General features: G+C 43.6%; 2 protein-coding genes across 2 annotated transcripts in view; one reads left to right on the top strand and one right to left on the bottom strand.

Annotated features, from left to right (window-relative positions):
• Nucleotides 1-353: 353 nt before the first annotated feature.
• On the top strand, nucleotides 354-12,595 carry CGAS (cyclic GMP-AMP synthase). Its single transcript, XM_065400950.1, has 5 exons — nucleotides 354-1,019; nucleotides 5,809-6,031; nucleotides 7,635-7,889; nucleotides 10,065-10,167; nucleotides 12,166-12,595. Exons 1-5 carry the CDS (start codon nucleotides 354-356, stop codon nucleotides 12,518-12,520), a joined length of 1,602 nt encoding a protein of 533 aa, XP_065257022.1. The 3' UTR covers nucleotides 12,521-12,595.
• A 1,983-nt stretch (nucleotides 12,596-14,578) lies between these two features.
• Nucleotides 14,579-24,980, bottom strand: part of DDX43 (DEAD-box helicase 43) — a 75,279-nt gene continuing 64,877 nt past the window's right edge. The window contains exon 16 of the mRNA XM_065401945.1: nucleotides 14,579-14,692. Coding sequence (XP_065258017.1) covers nucleotides 14,579-14,692 — 114 coding nt within the window. The remainder of the gene's footprint in view (nucleotides 14,693-24,980) is intronic.

Raw genomic sequence — 24,980 nt, 5'->3', positions numbered from 1 at the left:
GGTGTAGGAGGGGGTATCGGCTGTGGGCTGGCGGTACAGGCTCTGGGCTGGGGCTGAGGGGCTTGGGGTGCAGGAGGGAGCTCTGGGCTGGAGGTTGGGGGGGCCAAGGGGTTCGGAATGGCCGGCTTTTACAAACTCCCCTCAGTCACAACACCTCGCCCCGCGGCTGGCCTCGCTGCTACTGCGCCCGGGTTGTGGCCCAGCGGGAGGGAACAGGGTCATGCCCTTCCCTGAGTTTCGTTTCTCCAGCTGCGCGCCCTGGTCCCGGAAAGGACGTTGCCTGAGCCTGGTTTCGCGCTTAGCGCCTCAGTGCCCTGAGCCAGGGAGGCGCGGGAGGCGGTGGGAGCTGAGCCATGGGGGACCAGTGCGCTGCAGCCAGGAGAGCGAGAGGGTCGAGAAAGGCACCGAGTCAGAGCAGCGCTCCTGAGCCCCCTCGGAGCCATAGCGCCGCCGCCAAGCCCCCTGCCCGGGGCGGGGGGAGAGCTGGGGCAGGAAGAGGGGACGCTCGGCCTCCTGGTGAGCATGCTAAAGCCATTAACCCCCGGGACTCCCCTTCGCCCACTGACCCAAAGGGCGCCACATCTGCCAGAGCCCGCACAGAGAAGGGACCCGCTCCCAGCGAGATGGGATCTGTCCATAACGGGAAGGGATCTGCCCCGGGAGAGAGTAATGCTGTCCCCAGTAGGAAGGGAGCAGTCCCCACTCGGAAAGACTCTGCCCGCAGAGAGAAGGGAGCGGTCCCTAAAACAAAAGAGTCTCCCGCCAGAGGGCCGCCCGCTGTAGCTTCCTACTGCTGCACGGGGGCAGAGAGCAGCGTCGGTGTCAAGTCTGGTGGCTTGGGAGCCCGGCGGCTCAGGGATGTGCTGAAGACACTGAGCCTGGGCCGGCAGGACACGTCCGAGGCCTCGGAGAATGTGAACCAGCTCATCCGCACGTTGGTGTCAGCGATCAGAGCCCGGGAGAGCAGTTTCAGCTCAATTGATATCCTGGGCACCGGTAGCTACTACGAGCATGTCAAGGTGAGGAGAAGCGGGCAGGGGCTTAAGCACTTCATCTCCATCGGACACTATTAATGTAGGACCTAGCATGATTGGGGTACTTCCAGCTGTGATGTGACTCATTATCGTCTGCCACCTCCAGCCTCCCTCCCTGGAACTGATTTTCAGACAATCTGCCGGGTCCTTTTCTGTCCCTGATTCTTATTTAAAATCGTCTCCATTCAAATTGTCCCAGCATGGCACAGCCCTTGCCTCTGCTGCAGCAGCTTCTGAAACTATAGTGGGCGTGGCTCAAGCTCTTTGTGCCTTTCAGGTACATGCAGGGACGGCTCTAGCTTTTTTGCCGCCCCAAGCACGGCAGGCAGGCTGCCGTCAGCGGCGCGCCTGCGGGAGGTCCCCGGTCCCGCGGCGTCGGCGTACCCCCGGCCTAATTGCCGCCGACGCCGCGGGACGGGGACCTCCGCAGGCAAGCCGCTGAAGGCTGCCTGACTGCCGCCCTCGCAGGGACCGGCAGGACGCCCCCCGCGGCTTGCCGCCCCAGGCACCCGCTGGGTACAGCACATTATTTTACAGGGACATTTTCACTGCACTCTCTTTCCCATAATGGCTAATTATATTCGTTCTAGCTCTGCAGTTTGTATTGGTTACCATAACCATAGATAACCATACCCCCAGGTTCCTAGCAGGTTTCATGAAATCTGTTTTGTCTCCCTTTGGGGTTACAGGGATAGTGGGGGCTAGTTGGGATGGAGGGAGGGAGATTGATGTTGTAAAAACAATTTGGTTATGGGGTGGGGAGGCTTTCCTCCTTAATAAAATTTTCCAGCTTTTACAAAAGATATTCAAACTGCTTTACTCTAATTTCCTCAGGAAGTGTGTTGAATTAGTTCCTGTTGATTAAGAGACAGCTCCAGATCTCATACAGGTTGTGCTCTGCATTGTTCTAGAGGAACATAGTTGTCCTGATGGTTTATATAGATTAAGATAATGTAGCGGAGACCAGCTCCATTAGTCGATTTAGACTGGGAGCAAGTGGAGAAACTGGAGCACAGCCTTGATTTACTCATGGTGACCTAAAACACACAGGCAGTGGATAGCTGTGGTTTGTACTAGCTGAAGTCTTTACATTGTTCTGATGTTCAAGTGCAGATACAGTCAGTTACAATTATCCAGGTTGCAGATGACAGGGGTATTGATCATTGTGGATAGTCTTTATATATGAGAAAGCCGGGCGTGGTGGGGACAGGTAGAATAAACTCTAACATGTCGAGATGGATCCTTCATGGCTGGGGGATAACAAGTCTTAACACAGTATGAGCTGACACTAGTTATCCCTTAATTCTTCCAGCACACACCACAAACAGCCTGTGAGTGTATCCAAATGGTTTAGTCCTGTCTAAATAAAAAGCATGTTCTTACAACATCCAGGGTATGGAGTCTCACTTGTCTTGGGGTGGAGTGCGATTTCAGAGGACCATGAGATAAACAGATTACATGGAGGTCAGAGAACATACGAACGGCCATACTGGGTCAGACCAAAGGTCCATCTAGCCCAGTATCCTGTCTTCCTACAGTGGCCAATGCCAGGTGCCCCAGAGGGAAAGAACAGAACAGATAATCACCAAGTGATCCATCCCCTGTCGCCCATTCCCAGCTTCTGGCAAACAGAGGCTAGGGACACCATTCCTGCCCATCCTGGCTAATAGCCATTGATGGACCTATCCTCCATGAACTTATCTAGTTTTTTTTTAACCTTGTAATAGTCTTGGCCTTCACAACATCCTCTGCAAAGAGTTCCAAGGCTGACTGTGCGTTGTGTGAATAAATACTTTTGTTTGTTTTAAATCTGCTGACTACTGATTTCATTTGATGACCCGTAGTTCTTGTGTTATGATGAGGAGTAAATAACACTTCCTTATTTACTTTCTCCACACCAGTCATGATTTTATAGATCTCTATCATATCCCCATTTAGTCATCTCTTTTCCAAGCTGAAAAGTCCCAGCCTTATTAATCTTTCCTCATACAGAAGCCATTCCATACCCCATATCATTTATGTTGCCCTTTTCTGAACCTTTTCCAATTCCAATATATCTTTTTTGAGACAGGGCGACCACATCTCCACACAGTATTCAAATTGTGGGCATACCATGGATTTAGATAGAGGCAATATGATATTCTCTGTCTTATTAACTATCCCTTTCTTAATGATTCCCAACATTGTTAGCTTTTTTTACTGCTGCTGCACATTAAGTTGATGTTTTCAGAGAACTATCCACAATGATTCCAAGATCTCCTTCTTGAGTAGTAACAGCCAATTTAGATCCCATCATTTTATATGTATAGTTGGGATTATGTTTTCCAATGTGCATGAAGGTTTTAGACTTCAGTCTCTTACCTAGCAGCCTAAATTTGGGCTCCAGGACCTCTCTCCTATCCTTTCCTATGTCATTGGTATCTACATGTACCACGACCACCAGCTTCTCCCCAGCACTGCACAAGTCTATCTAAATGTCTTGAGAGATCCGCAACTTTCACACCAGGCACGCAAGTCACCATGCGGTTCTCCCGGTCATCATAAACCTAGCTATCTATGTTTCTAATGATCAAATACCCCATAACCTGTCTCATCCTAATAACTGGAGTTCCCTCCCCCAGAGAGGTATCCTCAGTGTGAGAGGATACCACATCATCATCTGGAAGGAGGGTTCCAACTTGGGGTGAGGCCTAAAGGTGACTGTCCTGTTGGAAAATTTTACACGATAGGCCCATTCAGAGCCTGAGTCTACTCAATTTTTTTAGGCAATGTGATGGCCACAAGGAAGGCAGTTTTCATTGACAAATGATGGAAAAGAGGTGGTCAGGAGTTCAAATGCCCCCTTCTCCCCTCCCCAAAAAATCAGGCTTGACAGCACCAGGTTAAGGTCCCACAACAAAGAGGATTCCCAAACTGGGAGGTATCAGAGGGGTAGCCGTGTTAGTCTGGATCTGTAAAAAGCAACAGAGAGTCCTGTGGCACCTTTAAGACTAACAGGTGTATTGGAGCATAAGCTTTCGTGGGTGAATACCCACTCTGTCAGACGCATGTGGGTATAAAACTGGGAGGAAACTCCTTAAGGAACCTTGATCCCAGAGGGGTTAAGAAGACTGCATATTCCTGGACCGGAGGGTGATTAAAGGATACTGCCATCAGATGCACCTGTATTGAGAGGCTGCAGTGTTTTAAGGACAATAGATAGTTCATACCAGGTACTATGTGGCCCATACTGAAAACTTTCTCCATTTGGCTCCATAGATGAGTCTGGTTGGTGGCTTTCTGCTGTGAAGTAAGATGTTCAGCATTGCACTGGGGAAGTTTAACTCTGTAGATGTTATCAGAATTCAAGAAGAATGTTGATAAATTGAAGAAGGTTCAGAGGAGAACCATGGGAATGATTAAAGGATTAGAAAAATATGCCTCAGAGATTGAGCTGTCAAGGTTCCTTCCCCACTCTGAACTTTAGAGTACAGATATGGGGACCTGCATGTGAACCTCTAAACTGAATTACCAACTTAGATCTGGTTTTGCTGCCACCACTCCCAAGTACTAACTCCCTTCCCTGGGTAGCCTTGAGAGACTTCTTCACCAATTTCCTGGTGAACACCAATCCAAACCCTTGGATCTTAACACAAGGAGAATTTAACCATCCCCCCTCCTTTCCCCCACCAATTCCTGGTGAGTCCAGATCCAATCCCCTAGGAGCTTAACACAAGGAAAAATCAATCAGGTTCTTAAAAAGGAGACTTTTAATTAAAGAAAGGTAAAAATCATCTCTGTAAAATCAGGATGGAAAATAACTTTACAGGGTAATCAGATTCAAAGAGCCCAGAGGAACCCCCTTTAGCCTTAAGTTCAAAGTTACAGCAAACAGAGGTAAACCCTCTAGCAAAAGGAACATTTACAAGTTGAGAAAACAAAGATAAACCTAACACGCCTTGCCTGGCTGTTACTTACAAGTTTGAAATATGAGAGACTTGTTCAGAAGATTTGGAGAGCATGGATTGATGTCTGGTCCCTCTTAGTCCCAAGAGCGAACAACCCCCAAAACAAAGAGCACAAACAAAATCCTTCCCCCCACCAAGATTTGAAAGTATCTTGTCCCCTTACTGGTCCTTTGGGTCAGGTGTCAGCCAGGTTACCTGAGCTTCTTAACCCTTTACAGATAAAAGGATTTTGGAGTCTCTGGCCAGGAGGGATTTTATAGTATTGTACACAGGAGGGCTGTTACCTTTCCCTTTATAGTTCTGACAGAGCTCCTTGAATCTATTTATCTTAACAAAGCACAGGTATAGGGGGTGACTTGATTACAGTCTGTAAGTACCCACATGAGGAACAATTACTACTAACTTCAGTAAGAGTCAGACCTGTCAGCGGAGGGAGAATTGAGCAGCATAATGCGGGTCTGTCTTGCTGCACTTAGACTTCTATATCCATGTTGTGTAAGTTGTTCTAGTTTCACTTTATGAAATGTGTAGCTTACCCCACTCTTTAACAGGATGATTAAATCACTTCTAATCTACAGCCATCCAAAAATAAAACTTCCAGTAAGAGTTGATAAGAGTATCTGCCTGACAGGGTTGTATTGTCTTGCTCCTGTTGAGAGTTCCCTGGTCTTAATTTATTGCAAATTACCATACATTTGTTCCCCATATCTCTGCACATGGAAGTGGATGGGAGAATAAAGTCCATAGAGGCATTTATAATGGAAAAGCAGGCTAAAACCTTACTTGTAATAACAAAACAGTAAGCATTGTATTTCTGTGATTCACAGATTTCTGCACCAAATGAGTTCGATATCATGTTTACGATGACAGCTCCTAGAGTTGAACTGGAACAATGTGATGGCTCTGGTGCCTTTTATTATGTGAGACTTAAAAGAAATCCTCAAGGAAACGATCTGGACAAATTTTTACAGGAAGATGGAACATTAGCAGCCTGTAAGATGCTTTTTGCCCTGAGGAACATTATTAAAGAAATTGTAAAGAGCATGACAAGTAAGTATTCAGTGGAAAATATTTTTACATACAGGTGTTACTGTTCACATTAATGTCTGTACATATAAATCCCTGGAAGTAGTGTTGTACATACAACTTAGGTTCCTGTTAGCAGTGCCTTCATAGATGTGTGCACAAAATGCTAGAAAAACCTATATATGTCTGAGCTTTTTCTTGTTGCAAGAGCAACAAGAGAAGAGCAACCACAAACATACAGGGCCTGATTCACTCCACAGAGCATGGAGTGGAAGGGTTCTGCAGGACTCCATTCTTATGCAACAAGCTGTTTTTGCAAATTGAAACAAAGAACATTCAGGGTACGGTCTAAAGCCAGGTTTAAGTCAGGCCAGTCACATTATGAAAACGACAGATGGCTTAAACAAGTTTGTAGAAGTATTTGAAAAAATCCTTATCCCACATACGGACTCAATTTCTTCTGCTTTATACTAAGTGTTCTTAAATTTACTGGTAGTAAGCTTTCCGTAGTTTATAAACTTATCCCACCCCTCTTAAAACAAAGCAGTATTTTCTTCCAGCAAGGTGCTAGAAACATTAAATCGTATAAGTTTGTAAAATAACTCAAGAGACTGCTTGTTGTAGCGCTGAAATGACTGATATGGTTTTTGACGTCTGAGGTTCTTTTACATCAGCATTAAACTGTTCAAATAACCTTGTCCGTAATGGATCAGTTCAGTGGATGTGGATCTTGTGAAAAATTCAGTGTCTTGCTTTTCAGTGTATTTTTTGCTCAAGAATATGGTGAAGAGGGGTGAATCTATGTTGAATTATGGTCTGTAGACCAAGATATAAAGTAAGCACTATACATAATGGAATGCCCATTGATGTCAGAAGGGGGGTTATGCAGAGATTAGGGGAGAATACCGCCGTCATTCATTAAATGTTTTATTTGTTTTGGAAATAAATTGTCATATTTAACACTAACAATATACTCTAAGTAAGAAAATATAGTCCCCTTTAGCTGACAGCTATGTGTGTTAAAAATTGTGGCCACAATTTTCAACTAACATATACAATATTAAATATAAAAATACATTGGGTTCTATGGGTCTAATGCATTCACACACAAAAATATTCCTAAACAAGACCAGAACATTCCACTTTTACAATCAGTTCTCATTGCAAATACAAGATCTCTCCAAAGCACGTTAATTTCAGTTATGTTACCTTAAAAGCATTTTCTTTTCATTTCATTGTAGCATATTAATGCAGCTAGTCAAATACTGAAATCTGATGTTAAGATTTTACATAAGCTACTTACAAAAATGGCTTGGTTATTTGTTCTCGATAGGGCAAGCTGCAATTATTTGTCCTTCATGGAGTTCTAAGTAGTTTCATGCATTTTCCTTTGTTTACTTGGTCAATTTTCTGCACATACCCTTAATAAAATGAACTACTTGCATTATACAAACTGATTTAAAAATACTTAGTCTCTTCATATATTCTCTAATAGTCAATGACTGAAGCTTTGTATATGACATGATATAGCTGCAAATTCTAGTTAAATAAACAAAAAAACATTCAAAAATGGTTTCCTCCAATATTAAAAAGTTGAATTTTCTTTAATAACCTTATTTTTTGATAGGAACAGAAATGAAAGTGACTGTGGATAAAAAAAAGGCTGGAAGCCCTGCAATAACACTTCGCATTGGGAATCCTCCAATGGAGATATCAGTGGATATAATCTTGGCTTTGGAAGTTCGAAGTCAGAGCTGGCCTGCCAGTACACAGGAGGGCCTAAAAATTGAAAAATGGCTAGGAAGCAAAGTCAAACAAGAATATAAATGGAAGCCAATTTACCTAGTACCCAAACATGCCAAGGATGGAAGAGTGCTAAAAGGTATTGTTTTTATTTTGAACACAAACTAACTTTTTTTTTTTTTTTTTAAATGTGAGAGGGGTCTTCTGCTCAACTAGTAATTACCCAACTGCTGTAAGGGGAAACTACATATTACTTTTTGTTTTTGTTAGTCAGCAGGGCATGCAGTATTCTTCTCTTATCAGAGGGGTAGCCGTGTTAGTCTGTATCGACAAAAACAACGAGGAGTCCGGTGGCACCTTAAACACTAACAGATTGATTTAGGCATAAGCTTTTGTGGGTTAAAAAAAATACACTTCAGATGCATGGAGTGAAAATTACAGATACAGACATAAATATATATTGGCACATGAAGAGAAGGGAGTTACTTTACAATGGTAACATACAAAAGCCAGTAGGAGAACACTTCAATCTCCCTGGACATTCAATAACAGATTTAAAACAAAAAACAGACTTCAAAGAGAAACTGCAGAGCTACAATTAATTTGCAAATTTAACACCATCAATTTGGGCTTAAATAGGGACTGGGAGGGGCTGGCTCACCACAAAAGAATTTTCCCTCTCTAGGTATTGACACCTCCTCACCAATTATTGGGAATGGACCACACCCTGACTGAATTGGCCTTCAACATTGGTTCTCCCCTTGTAAGGTAACTTCCTTCTCTTCATGTGCCAATATATATTTATGCCTGTAATCTGTAATTTTCACTCCAGGCATCTGAAGAAGGGAGTTTTTTACTCACAAAAGTTTATGCCCAAATAAATCTTAGTCTTTAAGGTGCCACCGGACTCCTCGTTATTCTTCTGTCTGTCTTGTCCGTGGCTACATCTGGATCAGAGCCATCATCTAAGAAAACCCTATCTTTGAATTATTAAACATGTCCTATTCTTCATATTGTGGAGGCTCTGTACAAAGCCGTCCCTACCCTGAAGCTCTTACATCAATGTGTCTGACACTGAAGTAATTTGAGATAGACCCTCCCATATTAGAACATTGTGCTACTTTCCAACCAAGGCCATGTAGTGGTATTTTTACCACCTTTTTCTGTTATATAATAGAAACCTATTGAGAATGAAGGAAAGTATGCTTCTGCACCAATAGAACATCAAAATGAGTTTCTGTATGTGAAGTTGAGTGATTTAGTCTACATAAAAATACATCTAAAACCTCAATGTTTTACATTGCCAGGGCAATTTACTAGATTTCCCCATCAAGTTCAGGTCTTCATAAGTGCACCATTACCATTATTTTTATTTAACTTGGCTGTCACAATCATGATCTGTGGCAGTAGAGTACATCTAGGGGGAAACTGACATTTTTTTCTATTATATTTCAGCAAAAGAAAGTGTTATGCTAAAGAAAGGCTTTGCTAAGGAATTTTTTTTTTTTTTTTTAAACTCAGCACAGATTTTACCTAATGCTATTTGAGAGTAGTATTACCTTGTCTTGTTGATCTCCTGTAATAGGAAAATTAAATGTAAACAGTGACGATGTGCTTCGTGGGGCAGAAAGCTGATCTATAGCTGTATGGGAAGCATATAGCCCTGTGTCGGTGCTATAAAAATAATGTGGCTTAAGCTTATTTATTTAATTCTTCTTGGGTGCTAATTTACTCAAACTGAATGCCTTGTCTTGGGTGGATAACAGGGTACTATTGCAAGAGTAACAGAGGCATACTCCTAAAACAATGTGTCAGAATCAATAGACAGTGGGGAAAAAAGTCTTAAAAATAAGTTATGCCAAACACCACCACAATTAGCTTATCCCAAAACAAAAAAAACTGTTTTAAGATTGAAAATACATATCAAGTAATTTTAAAGATGGAAGACTTCCTGGGGTATTGTAATTATCCCAAAACCAGACATTATAAACCCAGGAAATTAAGAGTTAAGTTTACACTTCAAAGAAATCCAAACATATTTAGGTATGGAAATGCAGTTAAAGTATCCAGACAACCGTAACTCTGTCTTGTAGGGAAAATCATGCAAAAACCATACAATTAGGGGATTTTAGCATTTTGTGGATTAGATTATTAAATTGATATTTTTAAAGTAAAAAAAAAAAGTTGCAGACATTTCCAAATAAGTTCACTTCAGGATGACTTTTCTTTAGCTACAGGAACTGTGTAAGACTCATATTATAAGTGGATAAAAAAGTGTTAATAAAATGTTTGTATTCTTTTAATACATCTTTAGAAGACACCTGGCGACTCTCTTTCTCACACATTGAAAAGGAGATGATAAAGAACCATGGCAACACAAAGACATGTTGTGAATCTAAGGGAGTAAAGTGTTGTAGGTTAGTACTTTGTAAGTCTCTTTTAGCCACTATACCAGTCTAGCAAGTGTTCTAATTCTTTCTAAATTTATAATTTTATCTGTGGTCTGAGAGAACAAGAACCCATACTAAGGAATAATAGTGAGCCTCTATGAAGCCTTTTTATTTGAAAAACACTTCACGCATATCACCTAATCGTCACAACACCCTTCTGCTGTAGGCAAATACAATTTTGTGCAGTGCTGAATATGTCTGGCTTCCACTGAAGTCTAAGGAAGATGGGGGCATACTACATCACAGGTTCACATCCCATTTTTGCATTATAAAGCAAACAGATGAAATCTGTCAAAAAACAAAACAACCCCCCCCCCACACACACACACTTCCTAAGCCTGATAAAAAAAAAAGTTAGCCCATTTGTTAGATTGGGAAGTCAATTGACTCAGCCATTAGGAATTTATCCACTGTATATACTAAATAAGTTAGCTATTTGAGGCAATTCATTAATAAGTGTGTTTTGTGGGGGGGGGGGGGGGGGGAGGAGAAGGGGAAATACATGAAAAATCATTTGGTGTTTTAAACAGTATAATTTAAGGAATTGATTTTGACAGATGATCCATTTTGCATTCTGTAGTTTTACAAATCATGAACACTTCTGAATTTCATTAACAATTCTAAGCATAGGAAGAGAGAGAAAACAGACAGTCATCAAGTAGGTGTGTACATAAAGACAAAGCTAATTCCTTCACAGTCTACCTCGTGTTTGTCAGTTCTCTAGATTTGACACATAAGACATCAAATTATTAGGAGAATCGTTTTATTTTTGGATTCACTGCTGTTGGTGCAAGCACATGTAAATTGCATCTTCCCATACCCATTGGCTCCTTCTGTCCGAGGGAAGGCAGTGATATATCCCTCAGTTTATCAGAAAAGGGCAGCTTTAATTTGCAGCAGTCTCCAAAACTGCCCACTGGTGGTAACTGCTGTGGGGAGTGCACTAAATGAAGCATATGACTGGCCAACATTACTCAGTTTCTGGGTTATGATGGCTCCCACTGGAAGGAAGTTTCTACTATAATGCATCACTGAAACTTCCCTTGGGCACAGTCCTTCAATCTGGGGAGCCCTGTGGAAAAGCTAATGTAATCCTGGGATGAATCTGGCCTACAAAAATGCAATGGGTTTTCATACTTCATAGGAAAATATTATTGGCAAGATTCTTTATCCCACTTGTTGGGGTCATAAGAACATAAGAACATAAGAAAGGCCGTACTGGGTCAGACCAAAGGTCCATCTAGCCCAGTATCTGTCTACCGACAGTGGCCAATGCCAGGTGCCCCAGAGGGAGTGAACCTAACAGGCAATGATCAAGTGATCTCTCTCCTGCCATCCATCTCCATCCTCTGACGAACAGAGGCTAGGGACACCATTCTTACCCATCCTGGCTAATAGCCATTTATGGACTTAGCCACCATGAATTTATCCAGTCCCCTTTTAAACATTGTTATAGTCCTAGCCTTCACAACCTCCTCAGGTAAGGAGTTCCACAAGTTGACTGTGCGCTGCGTGAAGAAGAACTTCCTTTTATTTGTTTTAAACCTGCTGCCTATTAATTTCTTTTGGTGACCCCTAGTTCTTGTATTATGGGAATAAGTAAATAACTTTTCCTTATCCACTTTCTCAACATCACTCATGATTTTATATACCTCTATCATGTCCCCCCTTAGTCTTCTCTTTTCCAAACTGAAGAGTCCTAGCCTCTTTAATCTTTCCTCATATGGGACCCTCTCTAAACCCTTAATCATTTTAGTTGCTCTTTTCTGAACCTTTTCTAGTGCTAGAATATCTTTTTTGAGGTGAGGAGACCACATCTGTACACAGTATTCGAGATGTGGGCGAACCATGGATTTATATCCATGGGGTCAGCATCAAATGCCTCATGAAAGCAAAATATTTCCAGAAACACTTATTTAGCATACATAAGGCATTTCCCAGTAATAACATCTTATTGTTCAACAGGAAAAGCTGTCTGAAACTTCTGAAGCATCTTCTGGATCAGCTTAAAACAAAAGATGGAAACAGACGGGGGCTGGACAAATTCTGTTCCTACCATGCCAAAACTGCCTTTTTCCAAGCATGTGTCCTTTGGCCAGATGACAAACAATGGCTGTTCACAGACCTTGAGAGCTGTTTTCAAAATTTTTTGGATTACTTTCTGGATTGCCTCAACAACGCATACCTTCCACACTTTTTTATTCCTACACACAACCTTTTTAGTAGACAACTGATTGATAAGGCAAGCAGTGATTTCCTTTCAAAGGAAATTAAATATGAAATAAACAATAGATTTCCAATATTTGAACTGCAGAATTAAGGAAATATTCTATGATGTTTGTCAAAATTTTCATTTACATTTTATAGATCAGAATATCTAATAAAGAATCAACATTTGAAGTTATTCCTTGGGAATTTCTGGTGCTATGAAAAGTGGTAGTAAAGTAATCGTGGTCAATAAATGAGACTTGCACATTTAAATTAAATTATGCTTTAGTGGTAGAGGAGAAGGGACATCAGGACAAGTTTTTCACAATTTTAAGGTCTGATTGGTGCCAGGCTACTTTCAATGGGAGGGTGAGTGGGTGTGGGGGGAAGAATTAGCTATAATCAATACTTTCCTGCTCTTATTTCTATGCACTTATCTACACAGTGCAGTAATGCATACTATGGAGGTGTGATTTCTCAAGTGCACTTCCATGTTACACATTAACTGGTCTGCATAGTCCCTGCTGGTGTACACTAAAAGCTCCCTTCATGCACTGTAACACAATACAGTTCTACCCTAAAGTGCTTGGGAACTTTTAGTGTGAACGAACAGGGTCTACGTGGACCAATTAGTGCGCAAAACAGTGCGCTTTACAAATTACGCCCCTTGTAGTGCACAGTGCCACACACTATAGACAAGCTCTATGCTTCTAAGAAGGCAGCAGTGATTCAGTAGTAAAAACAAAATACAGATTTGACGCAGAACAATGACAAACGGCCATATTATACTCCTTGTTATACTGGTGCAGTTCTGAAGTCAATGGAGTTGCACCAGTATAAACACTGCTGAGTATCCTCCATATGTATTTACAGACAACAATCATAACTTACCTCTATATTTATCCCGAAGAGGCAACACTGCATAATAGCTTGCAAAAAAACAAAATCATAGTTCTGATTTTCTTTCATCCGTTACTTTGCTCACATTGAGGTATTTTGAGGGATACTTGAATATTAAATATTCCAAAATAAAATGTGCTTAAGGATAATTATACTTTTTACTGATCCTGCTTTTAAGTGATAGCGACTATAGTTGCACTTTATTTTTGGATGTCAGAGTACAAGCAGCAGCAACAATAGACTATCATATCTGCTCAGACAGAACTTAACTTGATTCTTCTTTCTTGAAGAGACTATGAAACAAGAGCACATAGGAAAGGTACAGCCAGTGGAAAAGTTCTTACATTTTCAAGTTTTTTATTTAGCAAATGCAAAAATCTTACAGCATTTGAAAACTTGTGCTGTACAAAACTAGAGTCCTTTACTCTCTTAAAAAAGGTCAAAAACATCAAAATAAATAGGAAAGGTGAAATCTTAGGCCTACTGAAGTCAACAGGAGTTTTGTATACAAGTATATAAGCTTAATGTAAAAGAAAATAAGAGGCCCAGAAGAATCAAAATAGAAAACATATAACCTTATTAGAAAAAAAGATTGCGGCCTCACAAAATTTGTGTACTGTTTATCATTTGGTTGGGTTTCCATCCACTCAGTATGACAGACTTGAAGAAATATTAGTTCAGAGATTTATTCTGCTATTACTGTAAGAATATGCTTCATTTTCCAACAATGAAAGAAGATAACGATCAGTATTCCATGCCTTGTCTGTCCCAAACCACAGATGTAACATCCTCCTTGCACTCCACTGACAAATGGTGGTAACATCAGGCATGTAAGTTATTTTGAAACAATGTTGACAGGTGTTGGGTGTATGCACCAATCTGATTCCCTGAAAATATAAGGGAGAAGTTAATTTTTAAATTCTTGTATATTAAAAAATTCTGCAGTTTGTCAAATTAAAAGCAGAATCTTAATTTTCTTCAGCATTTTTACAATTTTTAAAAATGATGTCATTGCAATTACTAACCTTGACACACACTTTTTCCGCCTTAAGTGTGGATTAAAGAATAATTGAGAGTGACATCTAAACATAGCAACACATCGTTAAATGTAAGGAGAACCAGATTTTCAAAAAGTTCGCAGACCTAATTAGTGTATACAAGACAAACAAGCACAAAAGTACCCATGCTTGAAAAATCTGGCCCTAAATTCAAATCTATACTACTATTACTGTAAGAATTTACTTACATTGTTTAAATATCTCCCAGGCAATTAAAAACCTTTCCAGGACTTTCCACGAGGTCTTCCTAAATCCTTTTTGATTTCTTTTTTCATCTGAAATTGCTTGAATCTTTCTGCCATTGAAATAAGCTCTTCAGGAACTGCCTGGTAATTAGAAAGTTATGTTATGGAGAAAGTTTATTCTAAGTGATTCTCTAAGCTTTGCAGTCATATGCCCATGAAGTCAACAAATAAGTATTTATACAGAATGTTTTCTATTATTCTAGGACTCTTATGGCTTTGCAGCTGAATACTTTAGCAGCACACCAACAAGAAATAGCCAAGGGAAGATATCTTTTTTATCTAAAAATTAGGAAAAATTTTTGTAGCTTGAGTGATAAATTCTTTGGCGCTATGTCATTGGATTTCCAGTGTACGTAGATGAACCAATACCATATCTTCAGCTAAAAAAAATCCTATGATGTATTTCAAAGACTTCTGCCTTTGAGTTAGACTTCTGAGAAAAAAAGTTATGGGAAAAAGACAAAATTCAAGTAGATTAAAATCTGGCTCTAAATAATCTACTTGAATTTTATGCTGTTTTCTCCATTTCTGCACCCAAATTTTACACCTGCAATTTGGTAGCTAAATTCCTTATCTATACATGTTTAGTTCTTAAAATGTTGTTTTTAAGGTGACTGGAATTCTCTTAGGATTTTTCATCCAAGTACCAGACCACCAGGTTATAGTTCATTGAACTTTGGTCATGAAAAGACCAAGAATTCAAGTTGTTAAAAAAGAAACACCACACTTTATTTTTGTTTAGTGAAGATCATCAACCTCATTCTGATGCAATTGCAGGATAGAGGAAATCTTAGCTTTCCTATCCACAATACATTTTGCCCTACATGAATGAAAATGGTTCACATCTTTGATGGAACAGTTTTCCCGTCAGAAAAAGGCAAGGCTGGCTAAACTAAAATGCTTTGTAAAATAGTGTCAATTTCACTAAAATTTTGTTTATTAGAACTTTTTCCTTTTTTCTCCCAATCTCGAAGTGTCCCATTTCAATATCTTCAGAATATGAAATGGTTGATTTTTCCTTTTCAAATGGACATGGTTTTAAAGGGTTTTTTTTGTTTTTGTTTTAAGATATGGAAGACACCATTGTAGAGGGGAAAGAGGGCAGGTGGTGAAATATATATACCACCACATCTCGAAGAACTCAAGTTTCTATAAGGTGACTTTCTTCTTTGAGTACTCCATATATATTCCATTCTTGGTGGCTCAAAACAGTGAACTGAAGACAGACAGATGCTTGGAGTCTACTTAAAGAAACATTATAGCACTGCTCTGCTAGAAGCAGCATCAGATAAAACTGTTACCTACCTTTCATAACTGTTCTTTGAGATGTGTTGCTCATGTCCATTCCATTCTAGGTGTGTGTGCGCCCACGTGCACAGTTGTTGGAGACTTTTGCCTTCGCGGTATCCGTAGGGTTGGCTATGGCTCCCTCTGGAGTGCCGCACTCAAGCGTTGGTATATCAGGCGCCGCCGGCCCCCCCCACCCTCAGTTCCTTCTTGCTAACAACTCCGACAGAAGGGTAGGAGGGTGGGTAATGGAATGGACATGAGCAACACATCTTGAAGAACAACAGTTATGAAAGGTAGGTAACTTTTTTTCCCCTTCAAGTGCTTGCTCATGTTGATTCCATTCTAGATGACTCACAAGTAGTATCCCTGGAGGTCGGCTCAGAGTTCACAGACATGCAGCTTGTAATACTGCTCTACTGAAGCGAGCATTGTCCCGGGCTTGCTGGGTAAGCGCATAGCGAGACGTGAATGTGTGAATGGACAACCAGGTGGCGGCCCTGGAGATATCTGGTATTGGCACCTGGGCCAGGAAGGCCGCTGACGAGGCTTGTGCTCTAGTTGAGTGGGTGGTTACAATCGCTGGTGGAGGCACTTTCGCCTGATCATAGCAAAATCGGATGCAGGCAGTGATCCAAGACGAGATTCTCTGGGTGGACACTGGACTACTTTTCATCCTATCTGCTACCGTGACAAACTGCGTTGACTTGCGAAATGGCTTGGTCCTCTCGATGTAGAAGGCTAATGCTCTCCTGACATCCAGGGAGTGCAACCTACGTTCCTCCTCAGATTTATGAGGCTTTGGGAAGAAGACTGGCAAGAATATGTCCTGGCTCATGTGAAATTGCTAAACCACTTTGGGCAGGAAAGCCAGATGCAGCTGCAGCTGGACATTGTCTTTGAAGAACACCATATAGGGTGGCTCCGATGTAAGTGCCCTAATCTCAGAAACCCTTCGGGCAGAAGTTTTCACCACCAGGAAGGATGCCTTCCAGGAGAGCAGAACAAGGGCTCGAAGGGGGCTTTCATGAGCCGTGTGATCACCAGATTCAGGTCCCATGGAGGGACTAAGTCCTGGACTTGGAGGTAGAGCTGCTCCAGACCTCTTAAGAACCGGCCCGTCATGTTATGAGCAAAGACTGCCCTGCCCTGGAACAGAGGGTGAAAGGCTGATATGACAGGTAACCATCAGCGTGCCAAACCAGTGTTGGTGAGGCCAAGGTGGGGCTATCAGGATTACTTTGGCTTTTCCCTGCTCCATCTTCGTAAGGACTTTGTGCAGCAATGGCACTGGTGGGAAATTGTCAGCGTCCCTGACCACGGGAGTAGGAAGGTGTCTGACAAGGAGCTCCTTTCGATCCCCCGAAATGAGCAGAACAGATGACATTTCCTGTTCTGGCGAGTTGTGAACAAGTCCATCTGGGGAGATTCCCCACTTTTGAAAAATCCCGTTGACCACCTTGGAGTGGAGTGACCATTCATGGTATCAATACCAAAGGTATTGCTGGCATTGTTCAAAATACCTTGTTCAAAAGGGGAACAATGGTGCCAATACCAAAGGCGAGACAAGAAGGCTCTGCTGAGGCGAGCTGCTAATACATTCCTAGTTCCAGGGAGGTGTAGTGCCATCAGATGAATGGCATGCTGCACACAGAAGTCCCAAAGCTGGAGGGCTTCCTGGCAGAAGGCTGATGACCTGGCTCTGCATTGCTTGTTGATATAAAACATTGTGGCGGTGTTGTCCGTCAGGACATGAACTACTTTGCCTTATAAGTGGGACCGAAAAGACTGACAGGCCAAGCGAAGTCGAAAGGGAAAGAAACTGCTGACCACTTGCGAGGCAAGGGAGAGGTGCGCTCTGACCAACCATCATGGGCGGTAAGAAGGAACTGAGAGGGCGCAGGGCCAGCGGCGCGTGATATGCAGATGCATTAGCATGGCACTCCAGAGGGCACCACAGCCAACGCTACGGATACCGCGGGAGACTTTTGCCTTAGTGCACATACCTAGAATGGAATCGACATGAGCAAGCAATCGAAGAACTTCTTGATGTTTCTACCATGGAATAATGTCTTGGAAGCATGGACTCAACCCTACATAGCTGTCCTGCATATTTATGAGATGGGTACACTTCTCAAGGAAGTCACAAAAGCTGCTTAAGCCTTACTGAAATGTGTTCTAATCTTCTTCTCGGAGATCTAAACAGATCATAACAGATTTTAATGAGATTAGACACCCATTTAGATAACTACCTCTACATTGATACAGCCATCCTTTTGAACTGTCTGCAAATGCTACAAAGAGTCTCTCCAAGACTCTAAATGACTTGATCCTATGAAGATAAAATAAGGCTGAGGCATCTAGAGTATTTTCTCTCACTCTCCTCCCCCACCCCCCGATTAGAATATGGTGTAAGGAAAGTCACCAGCAAATTAATCATTTGCTTCAAATGAATATCTAAGACTACTTTATGCAAAAATATGGGATAGGAGCTAAGGGTGATTTTGGGTGGAATACTATATAATGAGGGCCTGCGTAAGTGCCTGTATTTTCCCAATTCTTTGGGCTGAGAGCCATAAACTAGTCCTGTGGATCTAGTGATGCAAGTGAACTTGAAGTGGCAGATGAAGTCACTGAACCTGTCAAGTCCAAAATAGGATGCAATCCCACATTTTCTTCAGGATTAGGAAATAAATGGAATAACCCCCTTCTCTCTGTTTTGTAGTGGAACTTCTACTACCCCTAGAGAAAGAAGCAATTCCAGACACTCCTGAGAGGGGTCCCTGAATAGAGATGGTATGGAACTTCAGAGAATGCCAATGAGATTTTTTACAGAACCCAACCCTTTCACATTATAAGGGTCCATGCTTCTCCCCCAAAATAAAAGCAGTCTCCAAATGGGGCAAGGAAGGATAAAGATCCCGTGGACTGCCTGTAAGGCAACTCTCCCCCAACATGTCAGAACAATTACTTCAAGATGATCGCAACATGACAGGCATACAATGTATTCTATTCTATATAAGTTTTTATACTGTGCTGATAACTGTAGTATCTAAATGCCTTCCAGTAGTGCATTAAGCAACGTGACTACCCATCTGTCATATGTGTGTTCTCTCATTGTCTCTCCAGAGAGAGAAGTATGTGCAGTGGAGTATGCTGTTCTGGTAGGGTGTCTTAAAAAACAAACAAACAAACAAAAAAACCACAACTATACTGTTGCTGTGCTTATATTAGAGAAAGGAAGATAAAAAAAATGCACCTTGCCCTTGAAGTGGAAAGTGGTGAGGTTTGTGACGGTCCTTAGTTCCTGGGGGAGCTCACAGTCTTGAACTTTCACTGGTGAAAGTTGAATCTCCCTCACAGATGTGCTTTACTCTTATTGTTGAGAGTTCCACTGTGCCAGAGGAGCAAAGTCATCAACCCTGGTCTTTGTACCCAGGCGTTAGATGGTCTTTTAGGTATCCTGAGCCCAGACCATGGAATGCTCTGAAGATAAGACCAAGACCTTGAACTTGATTCAAAATTCTATAGGAAGCCAGCGTGATGTGCTCATGGTAGCCTGTGTTGCTGAGGAGACATGTTGCAGCACTTTGTATTAGTTGGAGTTTAAGTGCCGAAGGTTTCATGCCCAGGTAAATCACACTGCTGTAGGCCAGCCAAGGTGATGAAGGTATGAATGACTGAGGCCGTTTTAGTTTTCCAGGATGGGATGGAGTCTCCTAGCCAACTGGAGATAGTAGAAAGCATTACTCATGGCTGTTGGGTGAGAGCTCAGCATCAGCAACAAATCCAAGAATACTTCGACCAGTGGACTCCAACTTTTTTATGCCCAAGATCACTTTTGAATTTAAGGGCAACCCAGGATCTACACTGCCCCTTCCCCAAAGTCCCGCCCCACTCACTCCATTCCTCCCTCTCTCCGTCACTTGCTCTCCCTCACCCTCACTCACTTTCACCGGATTGGGGTTCGGGAGGGGGTGTAGGCTGGGGCTGAGGGGTTTGCAGTGTGGGAAAGGGCTCTGGGCTGAGCCTGGGGAAGGGGGTTGGAGTGCAAGCTCTGGGAGGGAATTTGGGTGCAGGAGGGGGCTCCAGGCTGGGGCGGAGTGTTGGGGTGCAGGAGGGGGTGGGGTGCTGGCTCTGGGAGGGGGGTCAGGGCTGGGGCTTGCAGTGCAGGAGGGGGTTTGGGGTGCTAGCTCCAGGAGGGGGCTCAGGAGTTGGGGTGCAGCCTTCCGCCAGGCAGCACTTACTTCGAGCGGCTCCCGGTTGGCGGCGCAGCGTGTCTGCCACTAAGGCAGGCTACCTGACTACCCCAGCCCCTCGCAGCTCCCAGAAGGGGCCAACGTGCCCCAGCAGCCCCTGAGGGTGGGGAGGGTGGGCGGCATGTGGCTCAGTGCGCTGTCCCTCTCCTCTTCAAGCACTCAAGCCCCCGCAGCTTCCACTGGCCACAACTCCCCGTTCCCGGCCAATGGGAGCTGCGGGGGCGGTGCTTACAGGCAGAAGCAGCGTGCAGAGGGAGATCCCTGCTCGTCCGCCACCGGGGCTCGCTGTCCACTTCTGGGAGTGGCATGGGGCCAGGGCAGGCAGAGAAGCCTGTCTTAGTGGCAGCCCCGTTGTGCTGCCGGAGACCGCGATCGACTGGGAGATCCTCTAGGATCAACCAGTCAATCGCGATCAACCGACTGGTGACCACTGACTTAGACTGAATTGACCAATTATGAATGTGAACCTTCAACCAAAGAGAGACTGCACTATACTGCAAACTCCTCAAAATACTTTCCTCTGTCCACCAGCATCATCTCTGTTCTGCTCAGGTTCAGCTTCATCCAGGTATTCTTCACCCAAGCACTGAGCCATCTTGGTTGTAGTGGTATGTTCATGTTGTGAAGGATAAGTAGAGCAGTGTTTCATCTGCATATTGCTGGCACTTAAGTTGATGTCAGACCAGTTCACCTAGTAGAAAAATGTAGATGATGAAAAGGACAGGAGAGAGAATTGATCCTTGTGGAACCCTATAAGTGAGGGGTTTAGTGGTGGAGAAGCATCACTAGTTTTTGGGTGTGTCCCTCCAGGAAGACTCAAACAATTTTAGTGCATTATCCTGGACTCCTGCCACAATTCTCAGGTGAGACAGCAGTATCTCATGATCAACAGTGTCAAATGCTGTAGAGAGGTCCAGGATGAGAATGCATGTCTGACCACTAACAGCAGATCATCCATTAGTGCCAATAAGTTTGAGTTTCATGTCCCAGCTTTAATCCACACAGATTTTCTAGAATGTTAGCTTCAGTTAAATGAGCTTGTAGTTGGCCTTTTGCCAGCTTCTCTATGAGCTTGCTCATGAATGGGAGGTTTGACACTTGGCAATAGTTGGCAAGAACTGAAGTATCCAGGGTGGGTTTCTTCAGTGTTGGTCTGATTGAGTGTTTGAAAGAAGAGTATCTCTGAATGAGGTGTCAGCACTTTTAGACAAGAGTGGCACCAGGTGTTTATGACTCTTTTTCAAGGGTAGGGGGTTGGGATTCACAAATCTTGAGTTGGGACTTCTCTAGGTACCTAGAACTTCTTGAAGAGTGAGTGTAATGAACTCTGGGAATGTAGCTGGGAATGTTCGTTGGTGGGTGCAGGCAGAGTGGATCCATGCGGTTTGAGAAGGCTTCCTAAATGTGAGATATTTTCTGGAAATTCAGATCATTCTTTGCAACAATTGTTGCTCGGCTCTGATGCAGATTGTAGGCATTTAGGATTGAAGTGATTTACCACCTTGGGGTAGGGTTTGGCAGTCTCAATGGAGGCTGATATGAAGGTTTTTTGGCCTGTAATATAGCCTAAACATAAGTTTTAAGAATTTGTTACGTCACGGGCAATAAAGAAAAAAAATGTATGGAAGCCTGTGGCCTGTCCATGACTTTACTAAAAATAAATGGGGGGGAAGGGCAGGGCTAGGTAGGGGGGACGAATGACAGCTGTAGTCCCATGGACTGACAGGCAGAGCCCCCTGCCATGGTGGGGAGCACAGCCCCAGCAGGGACATAGCGCCCCCCGCTCAAGCTGGCTGCAAGCCGCGGGGCAGAGGCGCATGGCCGCAGCCCCGGCCACAGCCCCCACCGCAAGCCAGGAGCTGCACGGTCCTGGTTCCAGCCCCAGTTGCAGTGCAGGGGCACAGTCCCGCTCCAGCTCCGGCTTCAGCCCCTGACAATTGATGCCGAAGAAGTCACAGAGGTCCAGTAAAGTCACAGAATCCGTGACTGCCGTGACTAAATTTTAGCCTTAGTAATGATTCATCAAATCCTCAGTTCCTCGTCCTGTGAGCGGGGTACTGTTGCCCCTCACCAAGCTTTATAACATAGGTCCCCAAAATGCAGGGTGTGCCCCCCAGGGGGGAAATGGAGGAGCCCAGGCCAGATCCCATGAGGGGCGGGGTGACAGCGCCACCCAGCCCGGTTCTACACCCCCAACTCTGCTCCAGCCCCAGCTGTGACCCCGGCTCCACTCCCAGCACCAGCCTGCCCCCCCCCCCGACCACAGCACTGGCCCGTTTCCATCCCCCAGCTGCAGGTCCGTTCTTGGCCCCGGTCCTGCCCCCCCCCCAAGTCACGGCTCAGTTCTCAGTCCCAGACCCACCCCAGCTGCAGCCCCAGCCTTGGCCCCCTTACTCCTGCCAGCGCCCCCCCTTGGGTGCTGTGGTCCTGCTCCCGGCCCCTGAGAAGGGTGTGGATAGGAGTAAAGGGGGGGGGGCATGACCATGAAAAGTTTGGGGACAACTGCTTTAGAATTTGGAGTCCACAAGGCTTTGTGGTCGAATCAGGATCATTTGTCTTTCTTATTGCCTGGATGCTGGAAAGTCTCGGACCACGCCCTTAATCAGGTGATGCTCTGTCCAAGATTGTGGCTGAACTGTAATGTTCTTTATATCCAGGACAAAGATCAGGTTCAGGGTATGTAGAAGCTGAAGGTCTCCTTTTCTGGAAGATGTCTCTTCTTCGAGATTCCAAGCATCTTTGCCTGAAAAAGAAGCTCGGCCATGATCTTTGTGTGGTATAAGATTGCTGTCTTCCCTGTTTCCTCTAGCAGCTGGTGTGTATATGCCTAGCAATTGGAGCCTGGGCTGGGATTCTAAAATGCAGAGAACCAGCTGCCTTTGTGATGAAGAGTGCAGAGTCTTTGAAAGGAAGATCTTCAATTGCTGTCTGCACCTCCCAACCATGCAATGTCAAAGACCATAACTAGGATGCTATCCTTATGGTGACAGAAATTGCTATGTATCTAGCCATTGTACTGGAGGCATCTAAAGTGGCCTGGAAAGATGTTAGGGCTACCAACTGCCCCTCAGAAAATTTTTGATTTGCACTTTTTCTTGCTCTCCTGAAGACCGTTATTAGCAAAGTCTAAGACCCTGCACCAGTTCAAGTAATTGTATCTTACTAACAAAGGGTAATGGCAATTTTTAATTGCAGGCTAATTGATCAATAATTAGAGACACTTTGGCCTCCTGCCTTTTGGTGTAATTTTTGGTTGCTACTTTCTATTTCTCTCATTGGCCACCAGGACTTTCTATTTCTCTCAAGAAAGTGAATCTGGTACACAAGGTATTATGGGTACCGTCCTCCCTCTGAGAGTATCTAATACAGTTTATCTGCCTTCTTAGATGTCAGTGCAACTGATGTTTGAGTGTTCCAGATGTCCTCTGCCCGTTCCAACAAGGCTTCATTGACAGATATACTCCATGCATAGTTGCCAGGGATTATGTAAGAGCTTGCAGGAGCTCTCCAGTACCACTCCACAGGAGTTTCTATTCAATTTTCTATATGGTGGACCAAGTCCTGAAACTTTTATAATTGGTTGAGAGGGAGCTGAAGGAACCATTGCCTCACCTGGTGATGAAGAAGCAGCAGCCACAGACGGACTGAGCGCCCATGGAAGGATGCTTTACTTTTGATATCTCTGGTAGGTGCTCAGTGTGTTGCAGTGCAGTTTGAGAAACAATACCTTAAGACGGTACAGGATAAATGGTCCTAATTTTGAGCGGGTGCAGATGCAGGTTGTCCCAGTTGTTGTGAACCCGGCATTCCAGTAGGGCCAGCAGTCTGTTATAGGGGAAAAGGCCCAGAGCCAAGGTGGATGTCACCAAAAAGACTGCCTGTCTCTGTAACCCCTAGATCTTGACAGAGGCTCTCAAATCTGAGTCTTAAGGATCATATGAATATGACTTTAGGGAATAATCAGGAGATTATTCTTTATTTTGATTTGAATCAGATAAAGAGACGAAGCCCTCCTCATCCAAAAGAGGGGTTACCCTGTTTGGGTATCTTAGAATCCACCCCCAAATGTGACTCAACCTGTGTTGAAGAGGTACTCAGAACCACAGCAGCAGTAGTAGCTGGCACTGTAGAGGAGACATGCAGGACCAAGGACAGCAACAGTGACTCTAGTTCAGCGGATACTTGGTGGTCTCCCACTAGTGCAAATGATCTCAGTTCAAAAAATATTACCTTGAGAAGTGGAGAAGGGGGTTATAGCACCACAGTGTACTCTGCTGATGAATCATCAGTACTGCACTCTCTGTACCACCCAAAGATGGTGCAAAGGGTCCAGTATTGCTCCTTTGGGGGTCCAGCAGTACCTGATCCAGGCAATGAAGCCCCCTTAGACAGGGAGTAGTAAGGCAATTTCAACCACTTTACTCAGGTCTGCAGCAGATGATCTACCTTTATGCTTCTCAGAGAAGTGATGAGCCTTTCTACCCCATCCAAAGTTTACTTGGGGATCTAAACAGTCCTACCAGAGCCCATAGCCAGGATTCTCTTGGAGGATGGGGCTCAGGAATTAGCTGCTGATCTAAAGCTTTACTAGAGCACTTCTGGACCTCAGGTGAGCTTTTTGGGGGTGGGGGGACAGGGAAGTTTCTTTGCTTGCACAGATCTAAGGCAAGCTACAGAGCAGTCTAAAAGGAAGTTTGAGGTGAGCCTCTCTCAACTTCTGGTCCTTTTTGAAAAGGACTACAGATGGAAAAAACGTATCGAGTATGTCCTTTCTCTGAGACAAAACAAACATCTTGTGTGGCCATCATTAAGCAGCATGGGGG

Source organism: Emys orbicularis, chromosome 3, assembly GCF_028017835.1.
Source record: "Emys orbicularis isolate rEmyOrb1 chromosome 3, rEmyOrb1.hap1, whole genome shotgun sequence".
In the NCBI taxonomy this organism is placed as follows: domain Eukaryota; kingdom Metazoa; phylum Chordata; order Testudines; family Emydidae; genus Emys; species Emys orbicularis.
Note: the sequence above shows the minus strand (reverse complement) of the source record. Positions and strands in the feature narration are given on the sequence as shown.